Raw genomic sequence first — 15,514 nt, 5'->3', positions numbered from 1 at the left:
AGGACGGGTTATCCAGGTCATCAGAAAGAGATCTCCGGCTCTCGGTCAGCGGAGCGTATCTGTTCTGGATTGGCACACTTGGTGGTTTAGGAGGATTTTTTGTAATTCTCCCTTTAGCAGCTGTCCACTGCTGTTTAGGGGTTGAAGAGGCACTCTTCCTGGGTGATAACAATGCAGGCCAGCCGGTCGCATCACCTATTTCTGAGTGTTGGGCTCTGCCTGTTATCCGTCCTCCCAAATCCCATGGAAATGATTTACTCTTCGGCTTTGCACCCAGAGAGTTCCAGGGAGGACTACCACTTGTAGATTTATTACCCGGTACACAGCCCTCCTGTTCCTTGGAATCCTTGTAGCTGCTAACTAGCTGTGAGTTAGCATACCCTTTTCCACTATTTTGCAACACTGGTAAAGTGGTGTCATTCCCACAACATAGTCCATTCACTTCCACGTTAACTTCCAACCGTTGCATTTTCATTTCCAGCACAACTATCTTCTGTAGAAGTTTGTGGAAGTCATCTGTAGAGAACGGAGGCATTTTTCTACCAACTAGCTTAAGCTAAATAGCATGCAGTAGCCTACCAGGCTTTAGCTGTTGCTAGGCCACGCTACTGTAAGACTGGGGTCGTCGTAAAAATGTTGAAATATGGCTGAAAACCTCCGTCTATTTACGAAGATGAACTGTCTCAGTGATCGGTTAATGTCCAGGAGCCGCTGCTCGAAGTTTTCAGAGAATAAGAATAGGAAAATCAGCATAAAAAGTAAGCAGAGGCAGGAGCAAGCAGAAAAGCGTCTGCACTGTAAGAAAAGATAAGGCAATCAGACCATCATTTGAACAAACAGCCTCTTATCTAAACACTAAGCATTAAAGTTTCTACACCACCCCCTGGGAAACTCTTGCACAATTATGCTGTAAAATCATTGCATCATTCCTCCAGAACAATCTGAGACAAGCATGTCTCAAGATCTTGTCATAATGAGCACAGTCAGTGATGCAGCTGTAGTCAGTGGCAGGGTCCCCAAACAAATCTAGGACCGGCCCTGGTCAGTGGGCTCCAAGGAAACTCTCCCTGGCTTTGAGATGAGGGAAGGAATCACTTGGCAGACACACGTTGTCCTCTGTACGGCAGAAATCCCCCAAAACCGCAGTACCTCTTCACACCACTGTTGCCTTGACAACGAGGCACAAGCATAATGTCAATATCTCCTCAGAGATGCGTTCTTTGCACACTTCTTCTGTTCGCAGTGAGCAACTCTTCACCAACACACTGATTCAGAGAACCCAAAAGGTGGTGCAGAACTATCCAATGCTGCTGTAATCACATTCAGCTACTGGGAAAAACTCAATTTAAATCTCTCTCCCAACGGGTTACAAAATAAAACAGCTGAGGTCAGGAATGCTGAAACATGTGAATGTTAAAACAAACTAATGATAGTAGTCTGCCTATTCTGTATTACTTCAGTTCTAAGTTAATAGGCAAAACAAAGACACCCTCCTTAATCACTATACTAATCTTTTATCTACTTGGTTAATTCTATTCATTTTCAAATTGTTTATCTAAGTTGTGTTACAAGCATGGTGAGGTTACAGAATACACAAATAACTGTATTCAATCCGCGCCGTATTTGAAAACTGTAATGAACTAAAATCAATATTTAAGGACGTAATATATGTTAAATATATTGTTAAGCTAATTACTGTTTTATTGTGAAGGCATCTCTGGCGAACAGCAACAGCAAAAAAAGCCAAAGGCCGTTCCGGAAATATACACCGTAATATGAACAGTGAGTTTGACTTCTAGAAACACGGAAAGTTACGATAACAATCGTTCTAATGCATTAACTAAAGTCATGAAAGAGACAAGGAGGGGGAAAGGCGTGTGGAATCAAGCAATGAACTGAAAATGCCACCAATCCTCTGTTTTAACGTGATGGCGCACATTGAAAACCGAAGCGGGCATAAGCAACCCTGTCATATAAACATTAATAGATTCCTTCTGACTGACAAGCGTTCAAAAACCCTTCTGCTTATCACTTAGGCTACTACTTTTTGTTTTATTCATAACCTAAAAATACAATTGTGATGAATAGCTTGCTCTTTTTCTGATTGAAACAAAGGGTCTACTCTTCTACAGAATCCGAAAGTACAAATACTGGCTCCGGCTGGAGCTCTCAGCCTTTTCAAGAGAAGGGGGGCTTCTTTCAACAACTAACAACAAACTATTGGTATACCAAAACATTTACCAACATAAAACAAGGTCTTTACTAATCAACAATGACAACCAACAGACAGAACAATCAAGAAACAGATCAATACAACTCCTAAATAACATTACAATATATATTTCTTACAGTGAGTTTGTTATCTAATGTTTAACAAATTCTCATCTTTCTATATGTAATGCAGGTGGAATAATCCACTATTATATTCAATTTGAATCAAACTTTAACCTGCATGTACTACATATACTCAGCAAACTACTTTCTACTTTCCCTCAACGTTACTGTATGCAATTAAGTTCCTCTGAAATATATTTGAGTAAAATGATCAGTTAATGACGAATAGTACGAAATTCACAATGCAATGTTTCTTATTTATTTAAATATACAAGCCTTTTCTTTAGCCCCCTGTTTGATTCCACTTAAAATCAATCTCTTAATCTGTTCCCATTGCTCCCGGTAACTCCCTGGAATTTCAGAATTGTCTTAACCATTCTTATGTTCCATATTCACTTCGCTTTTATTTATCTGACTTAATTAATATGTGTTCACTTGTATTAATATACTGGGCTATTGTCGTTGTTACTATTAACGTGCTTCCCTTGTAAAACATTTCCAGGGTGTGTAACCCCCTTTCAGCCACTAGTTGGCAGCAGCAGAGCACAAATGAGCTTCACTCTTCTGAGTGCATTGTCTGAGTTCCACAGATAATCGCTCACACAGGTATTTTAGGTAAAAATCACACAGATTTATTCCCCGTACAGTTTGTCCAGCTTGATAATGTGATGTTTATTTCAACAGACAAACAAGACCTCGCTTCGACACCCATAAAGAATGTGACCATTCCATGGGGCATAAACCCAGGTCTTAGCGAGCCCTTTATCACACGTTATCTTTTCAAATTAAGTTTACAGACAAAGGGAAACGAGAGCCGGTCCCGTCACAATTTCGGTGAGGTTTGCGTTCTCTGTCCCCGATTCAACATATAACAGACTTTTAGGCTTTTAGCTTTCAGCCTTGGTCTGTTATTTAACCCCAGTTTTAAATGGCGACCCGATCTAAAATATCGAGTTTCCAGGTTTTGTCGTGCAGGAATATAACCTCGCAACCCACAAACTGCACCGTTTCCACGCCACTCAGGAATAAGTATACCTGAGGTCCACGCCAAACTGCTCTATTTACGTTACGCCGGACTTTCTGTCTACCTTGCGATCAACGTTCAGGTGTTGTATATAACTTTCCTAACATAGTAAAATATGCATTTTATATTCCATTTAAACTTCAAAAACACAGTGAAACGCCAACAGACAATCCTAAATTTGTAGTATATCCAATTACAGACAGTTGATTTTCTTAACAGGCGTCTGGTACCTTTTGTCTTGTTTTGCAGGGCCCTGCTGATTGTCTGAGATGTTTGAAAGCGTTTGTTCCCGACCCATTCCGGTCGTCCGGATTCTTCCACAGCTTTGTTTACCAGGCACGTCGGGTCACCATTTGATAGAGATTTTGAGGGACAACTGGTCCGCTTTCCAAATCTCCGCGCGTCCCTAACAAGCTGGTTATCATACAGGAAGGAATCCAGAACATACAAGTATCCGTTAAAAACAATAATCTATTTTAATGGTAATATAACAATGCAATACAATCAATACATTACCATACAAAGCCATATCATATCATATGCGTAATGTCAGGAGTATGCCTACTCCTGGCCCTTGTTCACGGGCTGCCACGACCTTCCGGTCCGGGCGGCGCGAGAAGAGAGAGGCAGAACAAAAAGCTAAATAGGGTTTCATACCAACAGAAACAGGAAGGGGTGGAGTTTACTCAGCCTCCACACACCCCCCTCATATCTCCAACTTCTGGTTACACAGAATACAAAGTAATTAAACCCACACATATACTATTCAAGATATGTAGACTTCCCTGAAACATGACATGCTAGAGATCTTAAGCAGAATATACTCTCCCCCACCTAGCACCCTGTCCTGCATGCCTACACCTCCCCCACAGGGCAATACAACCCTGTTTACTCTAAACAGCCCTTTGTTTAGAGCCATTTTAGTCCTCACCTTTATGAAAGGATAAAACAGAGAAATCAATATAAAACACAAACACAAGTATTGTTTGAACAGTATTCACTGAACTGCTACTATTGATAATTACCAGAGAAACTCAAGGGACCTCTTTTAATATCTGGAAATTGCAACAAGACTTTCTGCCATTTCAAATGTAACACACTTCTTAAATATCAGATGCTGCATACTCAACTATATTTAGCCATCAAGCCTGATGAAATTAATCATCGAAATAAAATTCAAGACTGCCTCAAGGACTTAAAAACTTGGATGACCTTACATTTTTTGATGTTAAACACGACCAAAACTGAAGTTATTGTACTTGGCCCGAAGAATCTACGAAATAAATTATCTAAAGATATACTAACTATGGATGGCATTAATTTGGCCTCCAGTGAGACTGTAAGGAATCTTGGTGTTATATTTGATCAGGATTTATCCTTTAACGCCCACATAAAATCAATTTCAAGGACCGCCTACTTCCATCTACGTAACTTTGCAAAAATCAGGCATATCTTGCCTCAAAACAATGCAGAGAAACTAGTCACATGCATTTGTTACTTCAAGGCTGGATTATTGTAACTCCTTATTATCAGGGTGTACCAAGAAGTCAGTCAAATCGCTTCAGCTGATTCAAAAATGCTGCAGCTCGTGTACTAACCAGAGTTAGGAAAAGGGACCACATTACTCCTGTTCTGGCTGCCTTACACTGGCTCCCTATAGAACACAGGATATAATTAAAAATTCTTCTTCTTGCCTACAAAGCCCTTAATGGGCAGGCGCCATCTTACCTTAAAGAACTCATTATACCCTACTGTCCTACTAGGGCATTGCGTTCCAAGAATGCAGGGTTGTTGGTTGTTCCGAGAGTCTCTAAAAGTACAATGGGAGCCAGAGCATTTTCTTATCAAGCTCCACATTTGTGGAATCAGCTTCCAGTTTGTGTTCGGGCGGCAGATACCCTATCCGTTTTTAAGAGTGCGCTTAAGACCTTCTCTTTTGATAAAGCTTATAGTTAGGGCTGATTAGATTCAGCCCCTAGTTTTGCTGATATAGGCTTAGTTTGTCGGGAGACATCTTACTTCTTCATTCTCTCTGTCTATACCTGTGTACTCTCATGTTCCGATTAACCCAGCTTCCCCAAATGTCTTTCTTTTTGGTGGCTATATACGCTGGGATCCGGAGTCATGGATGATCCTGCGGTCCTGTGTCCTGGATCGCGAGCCCTGGATCTTGAGTCGTGGCTGTGGTCCTGGATCATAGGTCCTGGATGGATATCCTCGTGGATTCATCTTCCTATTATACACACATTTATTTCCAAACATTTGGAATACCTATGTTGCAAATGTATTATCTTTTCAATTTACACACGGCATCTATTACACGTCTGTCCATCCTGGGAGAGGGATCCCTCCTCTGTTGCTCTCCCTGAGGTTTCTCCCATTTTTCCCTTTAAACTGTGGGTTTTCTCCGGAAGTTTTTCCTTGTACGATGTGAGGGTCTAAGGACAGAGGGTGTCGTATTGTCATACTGATATTCTGTACAAACTGTGAAGTCCACTGAGACAAATGTAACATTTGTGATATTGGGCTATATAAATAAACATTGATTGATAAAAATATCCCCCGATTCTTGGTTCTTCATAATTTTGTATATCATACCGTTTGATTTCGATAACAAACCAATGAATGCAAGCGAAGAGTCTGACTATTTTGATTTGTTAATCTACATTGACACACAATATGTATAACAATGATTTCCCTTATTTAGAAGACAACATTTATTTTCACATAAAGGAAAGTCAATCGGACGGTAACGGGATGGTGAACATGTATCAGTGTCCCAGCCTGACTTTGACCAGAGATGTCGTTTCATGGTCAGATCCATAATTTGAAATACACAATACACAGGTGTTAAGGACACCCTGTATGATTAAAGGTTTTGCTTCTATCATTGTTGACATTTCATACTTTCATTCTACTTTTATAATATAACATCTACATGTGTAGTTTGAACACTTATGACCTAGTGATTGACCAAACATTTAGTAATGCTTGTTTACAAAACCAAAAAGAGACAAATGCTGAAGGTTCAATGTTTTGCAGAACTGCCCAAAGTAGAAAATGCTTCATTTCAGAGTTGGTGTATGTAATGAGTGAAGCCAGCATCCCTCACACAGAATTATTTTACGTATTTTAGGAAATGACATGATGGAACTTTACCATTGACTGAAATACGTTTTCAAAAAAACAACCATTTTAAAGCTTGTTCACACAAGGAAAGCTAGTGTGAACACAAAATGTTCCAATTCAAAACCTACTAAGAAATGGTTGAGCAATGATGTCACCATGCGGACACAAAGCCACACTATGACAACACTTCAAATGCCAAACATTAATTACATTTATAAATGTAGGAATTTAAAGTGTGCACTTTAAGTTAATTTGTCCGCACAATTTTTCTGTTTAAATGAAATGTCATTTCTCGATATGGACTGTTCACTCATTCACAAACCAAATTAGACTTCTTGAAGAGCCTGGAATAAAAAGCCTCTTGGGTAGTTGAAGGTTAACAAAAGCACAAACTATAAAGCATCTCTGTTCAAAACTTTTATTAGAACTGTTTAAGTATGGTAGCGTGGAGGAGGAAAAGGAGGCAGCATTGGTATGGGCAAGTGGACATGGGGATGAAGAGGAGGATGGGGTGCCGGAGTGGGCGGGCAATCTGGTTTCACAGTGGTAGCTGGAGTGGCTGGATATTGGGAATAGGGAGGGGTCATAGGGTAAAGATGATAGTAAGGCATAGATGGTGGAAGCTGCAATGAGGGATTTTTAGCCTTTGGTTTAGTTGTCGCCGCAGTAGGTTTTGGCTTTGTAGCTTGATATTTGGGAGGATAGAGAGGATTAAAGGCAGGATACATAGGCATATATTGTGGAAACGGCATCTGAGGGTTTTGAGGCTTCTCATGGGTTTGAGGCTTCTCAGGGGTTTGAGGCTTCTCAGGGGTTTGAGGCTTCTCAGGGGTTTGAGGCTTCTCAGGGGTTTGAGGGAATTGAGGCAGCTCAGGGTTTTGAGGGAATTGAGGCAGCTCAGGGTTTTGAGGGAATTGAAGCATCTGAGGGAATTGAGGATTTTGCAGCATCTGAGGATATTGAGGGTATTGAGGCCTCTGAGGCCTCTCAGGGGTGTGTGGCCTCTCAGGGGTTTGTGGCCTCTCAGGGAATTGAGGAATCTGAGGGTATTGAGGCATCTGAGGGTATTGAGGCATCTGAGGGTATTGAGGCCTCTCAGGGGTTTGTGTTATCTCAGGGAATTGAGGCATCTCGGGGAATTGAGGAATATGAGGGAATTGAGGAATCTGAGGGAACTGAGGCATCTGAGGCATCTGAGGGAACTGAGGCATCTGAGGGAACTGAGGCATCTGAGGCATCTGAGGGAATTGAGGCATCTGAGGGAGCTGAGGCCCCTGAGGGAATTGAGGCCTCTCAGGGTTTTGAGGCCTCTCAGGGTATTGAAGCATCTGAGGGAATTGAGGATTTTGCGGCATCTGAGGATATTGAGGGTATTGAGGCCTCTGAGGCCTTTCAGGGGTTTGTGGCCTCTCAGGGGTTTGTGGCCTCTCAGGGGTTTGAGGCATCTCAGGGGTTTGAGGCATCTCAGGGGTTTGAGGCATCTCAGGGGTTTGAGGCATCTGAGGCATCTCAGGGAATTGAGGCATCTGAGGGTATTGAGGCCTCTGAGGGAATTGAGGCCTCTGAGGGAATTGAGGATTTTGCAGCATCTGAGGATATTGAGGGTATTGAGGCCTCTGAGGCCTTTCAGGGGTTTGTGGCCTCTCAGGGGTTTGAGGCATCTCAGGGGTTTGAGGCATCTCAGGGGTTTGAGGCATCTGAGGCATCACAGGGAATTGAGGATTCTGAGGGTATTGAGGCATCTGAGCTACAGGGGAATTGGGGGAAGTCGTTTTGGAAGCAGGAGTTGAGGCAGGTTTGGAACACCAGAGAGATACTGGAATTCCTTGCCAACGCATCGGGAGTACATAACTTCCACCCTTTGGGAGAAAAACATACAATTAGAAACAGAAAGGAATCACACAAACCTGTCAATGTTACAATCCGACTGTACAAGGCAAAAGATGAATCTCATGTTATATATCTTCTGAATAGATCATCATGATGCAACATATTTGAATGTCGGTCCCCATCCAAAAAACATAGTTAATCAGTACATTTGAAAGCAAGCGAAAAACAACTCGCATTTGAAAAGCTGAAAACACATTTTTGCTTGAGATCAATATGATGCAGATTAAACATTTAATTGTTTTGGCTCTCGTTAAACCATTCATGACTATAACAATTCACAGCACTAGCCATCTTTTTTTTAAACTCACTTCCTCACTCTTTAAATCAGTTTCACATTACCTCTTGAACCATGTTGCAGCCATCATAGGGAACCAACATGACAAATGCATGCGAGTTCCTCTGCATGCTGTAGCCACAGGTAGACGGGACCTGGGACAGAGGCATTGGAGGTGCATTTCCTGTGGGGTAAAAAGGTTCAGTGTTTATATCATTGGTAGAGATAAATCAAGTCTACATTTAGGATATTATGGCTATTAATTTACCTTGTTCTACTGCAAATTGCGATGCTCCTGGTTCCACCGCTCTGAACTTCAACTGGCCCGAACCACACTGCAGTGAGGGCGACATGCTCTTCCATGATGAGTCTTTGGGACTGGCAACTTGTGTTGGGCTCATCCAGCCTGAAGGCGAATATAATATACATATTTTAAAATAGTTTGTACTTTAAAGAGACGTAAAACAATTCAAGCAAAATAACAAACCCTTCAATACATAATCAAAATATCTTTACCTGCAGCGTCTGCTTGATAAGCACCTTCATCCTCCTCATAAGCGTTTGAGGATGACTTATTGGTCCCGTCTGTGACTTGAGAATCAAGTCCTGACCCTTTTTCAAAAGCTCTCCCAAAAACAATTGTCCCCTCTCGGAACCCATTTGTTGTATCGGCATCTTTTCTCCCATCTCGTCTTTCTGTTTTCTTCAGACGATAACAGTCTAAAGTTTGCGCAAAATAACACGTCAGAATAACAGCTGCAGCCAGGTAAACACCAGCGCCTTTTCTCTTGCACATGACTGCTGGTAATGTGAGGAGATGAGATAACTTTCTTTGCCACAACTATTTGAGCATCAGCAGGTGCTGTGACAAGCAATACAGCTGTGATAGGTGCTCATAGGATTCCCATTCTGTAAAATCAAACTCACTGCGGGTGGAGAGCAATGAAGCATGAGACAGGGCTTTAATACTGACACATATTATCACCAGGCAGCCAATCAACAAGGCAGCCTCAGCTAATGCTTGCACCTGTGTTCAATGAGCTTGCAACAGGTGGACCTCGTTAAAACTTGTCTAACGTCTACTAAGTAAGCCCTGTATATTGATCATGTAGATCAGGGGTGCCAAATACTAGTGATGGCGAGATGAAGCCTTATGAAGCTTTGAAGCTTTCCAGCCAATTGGTTCGCAAAAGGGTTCATCTCATGAGGCTTCATCATGGGCTTCATTTGAACACAAACCCCCCTGTTGGTCAAAGTGTGTAAAACAGGCAGATTGGACATCTCAACAGTGTGCTCTATCATACCGAGTTCCCAATGAGTAAAGCCTTAGAATAACTCTAAATAACGAACATAAAATCATATTTTCATGTTAGCAATATTGTATTTATTACAGTTTAATGATTGTGATTGAAAATCCTAAGGAGGCTGGTAAACATTGCAAAGAGGGATTTATATTCCTTAATAATATTCGTAAACTTAACCATGTTGTAGCCTGAGAAAGGCTAAACCATATCAAAGAATACATTTATTAACTACATTATCTCATTTAGCTGTAGCTTTTATAAACAGCACACACGCTGAATCTCCTTGAAAACACTGTAAGATATGTATTCCTGTATTTATTGATGTTTTTATTCCTACATTTATTTATGCTTGTATCTATTTATAGCCTACTTATGACATGTTCCGACCTCTATATGAGTGAGGGTCTGAGCTCTCTTGATTCCATCGTGTCACCGGGCCCGGGTACAGTAGGGGTAATATGGTTCTTAGTATACATCCATGGGTATTATGAGCGTTGTGGTTCAACGGTTCAACTGATCTGAATCGCTTCCTGAAGCAGTCACGTGGTATCGACAGGCAGCGAGGCTTCGTTTGTCATCGGTGACGTCACTGGCCCAAAACAATACAAGCCTCGGTACATGCTTCACAACAAGCTTCGGGGATTACTCGACACACGCTCCGAAGCCTCGGCGCAATACATAACATCACTACCAAATATGTCGATCGCAAAGGTAGTGTGGGTAGATTGCATGATATTGAAGCGCAAATGCGGCGCACCTTTATGCGCTTAAGAGGCGCTATTGGTGTAAGCGCTCCACAGTTTCTCCGCCGCTGTGAGGTTCCGCGCTCACAGTTCACTAGCACCGTTGGGTTCAAAGGCAAACCAACTATTACAAATCCAATCCAACCCACTTTATTTGTATAGCACATTTGAAAAACAGAGGGTTTACCAATGTGCTTCACACCAAACATAACATTATAATAAAATATAATAATAGATGAAAGGCACACATAAGAATTAATACACAGTACATACAGGGTATGGACATACAATAAAAGCATAACAATCGATAAAACATAGCTCAGACTGACTCGAAAGCGAGGGAAAAGAGGTGGGTCTTTAGGTGAGCCTTAAAAGTTTGGAGGGTGGGCGACAATTTGAAATGGGGGGTAGGTCGTTCCAGAGCTTGGGGCTACCGCTGAGAAGGCTCAATATACAAACTGTTCAACCTACAGAGATGACAAAAAGTGTTCTTCCAAATACAAAAAAGCCTCTGTCTACGCTGTCTCGCAAACACCTTGGTTGGTTTTAGGGACTACCAGCAGCAGCTGAAGCAAAATGAAGTCACAAGAATGATAGACACATAACAATACAGTATTTATTTGGGCATGGCTAATATAATTGTTGATGGCCAACCATTTCATAGAAGTAACACAACTCTGCTCACACTCTAATCACACTCTCGACCTTGTTCTGACTTATGGTATTGAAATTGAGCAACTATTAGTCGAACCGCATAATCCTGCTTTATCCGACCATTTCTTAGTAACTTTTGAAGTACTGTTACTAGACTACAAAGCATTAGTCAAAAGCTCCTGCAGCAGAAACCTATCTGTTAGTGCTATAGCCAAATTTAAGGAAGAGATTCCACCAATACTTAACTCGATAGCATGTCTGCATGTAAGGGAGGAAAGTTATACAAAATGTACACCACCCCAAATTGATCATGTTGTTGATAGTGCTACAGATGCGCTGCAAATAAAATTAGACTCTGTTGCTCCTTTGAAAAAGAAGAAAATAAAACAACACAGATTAGCTCCATGGCATAATGCCGAAACCCGCAAAATAAAGCAAAAGTCGAGACAACTTGAAAGGATATGGCGTTCCACTAAACTTGAAAAATCTCGTTTAATTTGGCATATTGCTCTCAATGAATATAAGAAAGCACTGCGTAAAGCGAGAGCAGCCTACTACTCTTCATTAATAGATGAGAATAAGAATAATGCAAGATTTGTTTTCAGCACTGTAGCCAGGCTGACAGAGAGCCACAGCTCGAGAGAGAACCGCAGTGACGCGTCCTAAAACCCGGAAGTAAGTTAGCATTTTTAGCACTTCCGGTTCCTTCGTCAAAAAAGCAATGTATTTTCTCCATAGGGTTTTGGAAAATAGCTCGAAATAAGGTCTGTGGTTGACACAAATTTAAGAGATAAATCACGTTTTGTTCTACGACATTAAATACATCAGCAGTGACCCCACTGGTGAGTTTACGTGTCTGAAAAACAATGGTCGTTACCGAGTGGCTGAATAGGACTACAGAAATGGTCGAGGCCGTTGTACGTCATTACGCCGAACATGTAAACACTCCAGCTAACTTTGTGTTCCCCCGTGTTCTGCTTGAAAGCAAGTACCTGCCTATCTCTAGTATCTGTAGTATCTGTATATCTGACCATTAGAATCTGTATTTTTTTTTGAACACCGTAGTTTTACAAATTATAGAATAATTAATTACCAGTGTTTTCCAAGTTTACTCGGCAGTTTGTTTCGTTAGCTAACGTTAGCTAAGGCTAGCGCTACTAGCTACGCAATGGTTTGTTGCTTTGCTCCGGGTTGCAGCCACAGGTCTTCGCATGAAACGTGCTCGTTCTTTCGTTTCCCAGCCAATGTTTTCAAAAGGAGAGTCTGGATTCGTGCCATGAGGTAAGCTGACATTACATTTTTGTCCATGTCACAGTGAAATGTAAATGATGGGTAGTGACTGCATGGCCGTTTTAGACATGGCGCTGATGAAAAGACCGCAACATAAGTAAAGATAATGAATACATCCTATTAAAACCTGTGTGGCTTATATGATAGGTCTAATTAGTACAAGCAGCATAACGTTTCACCATGTAACTAAAGATTGTAGTCAGGGAAATCAGTTTGACATATTGAACTAATAACAAATCACCTCTGTCTGGCAGAGAACTCTCTGCTCCATAGCTTCTCTTGGACGTAAAATCACATGTACATTTTACATTTATATTCAATTTAATATTCCATCCCTCACATACTTTTGTATATATAATAACAACTTATATTTAGTTTTTCTTGTTATGCTGCTGCAACACAAACATTTCCCAAATTGGGATCAATACAGTAATATCTTATCTTAATTAAGAAATCAAACTATTATAATTAGTGTAGCAGCTGACACCTATTTTCAATATGGATTAATCTACCATTTATTTCTTTTAGTTCAATTTTGATCTATACAAATGTCAAAATAGTGAAAATGTTCACGAGACTTATCAAAGTGCAAGGTTATATCTTTAGATGTTTTGTTTTAGCCTATGTTGTCATAGTCTGCTCCATCATTCACCAGTAGTTTTCCATTCACCTGTCTCACCTGTTTTCCACACCCACTCGTTAACTCACTCTCTTTCTCTTCTGCACCCATTAGCTTCTGCCAGTATTTAAACTCGCACCTGACACACACTCTTTGCCAGATTGTACTTTGCCTCATGCTTGTCTCTCCCGCGTTCAACACTAGATTGCCTACCCGGTTCCGACCCTGCCTGTCCCCGACCTGCCTGCTCTGCCTGTTTCCTGATCCTGCCTGTCCCTCGACTATCCTGCCTGGCCTGTTATCCGACCCTGCCTGTATCCACGCTGACCGCCTCGCTTACTCCCTGACCCTCTGCCTGTCCCTGACTCACCTTCTGCCCGCTGTCCTCCGGTGCGTTATACTGCCCGGTTGGTATTCCTCTGATCCAGTGGAATCTCCAATAAAGGATATTACCAATTCTCCTTGGTTTCTCGAGTGCTGCATTTGGGTTCTCCTTAAGACTGTGACAGAACAATCTGGCCAGAACATGGACCCAGCGCACTCCTCTTCACCAAGAGACCGTTTCGAGAGAGTTGAGGACGCTCTCCAGAGGCAGGAAGCCTCGATAGCCGCCCTGGCCACCGAGGCTCATCATGCTACATCTTCACATGACCAGACGCTAACCTATTTAGCTGCGCAGCTACAGCAGCTAACGGCTACTGTGCAGCAGCTAGTGGCAGGAGTGGCTGCTCCAGCGCCTCTTCCTATGCTGTCGACACCCGCTTCTGCATCACCTCTGATGGGATTTACCCCGGAGCCTCGGGTGGGAACTCCGGAGCGCTACGCCGGGGAACCGGAGGGCTGCAGCCCGTTTCTTACGAACTGTTCTATCCTGTTTGCACTGCAGCCACACACTTTCGCTTCTGAAGCTGCTCGTGTGGCGTTCACGGTCAATCATTTGACTGGGAAAGCCCGACTGTGGGGCACAGCGGAATGGGAGCAACAAACACCCGCCTGCTCTTCGTTCCCCGCTTTTTCTGCGCAGCTGCGCAAGGTGTTTGGACCCGTGTCTGTGGGTCCAGACGCTACAGGAGGACTATTGAACCTGAGCCAGGGTAATGGATCTATAGTGGATTATGCCATTGAGTTTCGCACCCGGAGCCGCCTCAGCAACTGGAATTCTGCAGCCCAGTGTGACGCCTATCTGCGTGGGTTGGCGGATTACATCAAAGATGAGCTTGTGTCGTTTGATTTGCCCAATTCACTGGATGGGTTGATTGAACTGACTTCCCGCATGGATCGGCGCATCCAGACACGGAGACGGGAGCGACGATCGGCGGAAGTTCAACATGCCTGGGCGCCCCGACGTCCGAGTTTGGCTGCGACTCCTCACCTCACTCCAGAGCCGCAACCAGGGGGGGATGAGCCCATGCAGGTGGGTCGCACCAACCTCACTTTGGAGGAACGTGAGCATCGCAGACGTCGTAACCTGTGTCTCTACTGCGGCCGGGCCGGCCATTTCGTTTCTCACTGCCCGGTAAAAGGCAAGGCTCAGCAGTAATGGGGAACATACTGGTGAGCCAAACCCCTGGATTTGTTCCCACTCAGAGACCATTGAGCCACGCCAGGTTGCTATTGCCGGATAGCTCTCAGGCTCTTGCAGTTTTTATTGACTCTGGTTCGGACGCGAGTATTATGGATGAAGAGCTTATGCTGCAGTTGGGTATAGACCGGGTTCCCTTATCTCGCCCAGTTCCAGCCAACGCCTTAGACGGTCACCTGCTGGGGACAGTGACTCATCAGACTGTCCCCGTTCACATGCTCCTGTCTGGGAACCATCACGAGACTATTCAGTTTCATGTTCTCCGGTCTCCACATATCCCGCTTATCCTGGGTTACCCATGGCTCCGCCGCCACAACCCTAACATTGACTGGGAGACGGGAGCCATTTTGGGATGGAGCCCCTCTTGTCATCAGATCTGTCTGAAACAGGCTGCCGCGCCTCAACGCTCGGGGAACCCCAGCCAAGTTCTGGATGTTACAGGAGTTCCACCGGAATATCTGGACTTCAAGGAAGTATTCAGCAAGTCGAGGGCTACTTCCCTACCACCACACCGGCCCTACGACTGTGCCATCGACCTGCATCCCGGCACCAGCCCTCCCAGGGGTCGATTGTACTCCCTGTCTGCTCCGGAAAGAGTTTCCATGGAGACTTATATCAATGACGCTCTGGCGGCTGGGATTATTCGCCCGTCCTCATCACCTGCTGGCGCA

The 15,514-nt window shown here is 43.2% G+C and overlaps 2 protein-coding genes and 1 long non-coding RNA gene across 5 annotated transcripts in view; 1 reads left to right on the top strand and 2 right to left on the bottom strand.

Annotated features, from left to right (window-relative positions):
- Nucleotides 1-15,514, top strand: part of LOC117467748 (immunoglobulin lambda-1 light chain-like) — a 156,775-nt gene that overhangs the window by 65,961 nt on the left and 75,300 nt on the right. The gene's annotated exons all lie outside the window — the stretch shown is intronic.
- LOC139436073 (uncharacterized) lies at nt 6,892-7,738 on the bottom strand. The gene is made up of 2 exons (XR_011645285.1): nt 7,580-7,738; nt 6,892-7,462 (listed from the first exon to the last, which is right to left on the bottom strand). It is a non-coding gene; the product is annotated as an uncharacterized lncRNA (long non-coding RNA).
- Nucleotides 7,799-9,587, bottom strand: LOC117467744 (amelogenin, X isoform-like). The gene is made up of 6 exons (XM_071207240.1): nt 9,168-9,587; nt 8,920-9,057; nt 8,717-8,835; nt 7,985-8,346; nt 7,868-7,932; nt 7,799-7,815 (listed from the first exon to the last, which is right to left on the bottom strand). The coding sequence occupies exons 1-6, from the start codon at nt 9,445-9,447 to the stop codon at nt 7,799-7,801; spliced, it is 981 nt and encodes a 326-aa protein (XP_071063341.1). The 5' UTR covers nt 9,448-9,587.

Source organism: Pseudochaenichthys georgianus, chromosome 22 (genome assembly GCF_902827115.2).
Source record: "Pseudochaenichthys georgianus chromosome 22, fPseGeo1.2, whole genome shotgun sequence".
Taxonomy (NCBI): Eukaryota; Metazoa; Chordata; class Actinopteri; order Perciformes; family Channichthyidae; genus Pseudochaenichthys; species Pseudochaenichthys georgianus.
Note: the sequence above shows the minus strand (reverse complement) of the source record. Positions and strands in the feature narration are given on the sequence as shown.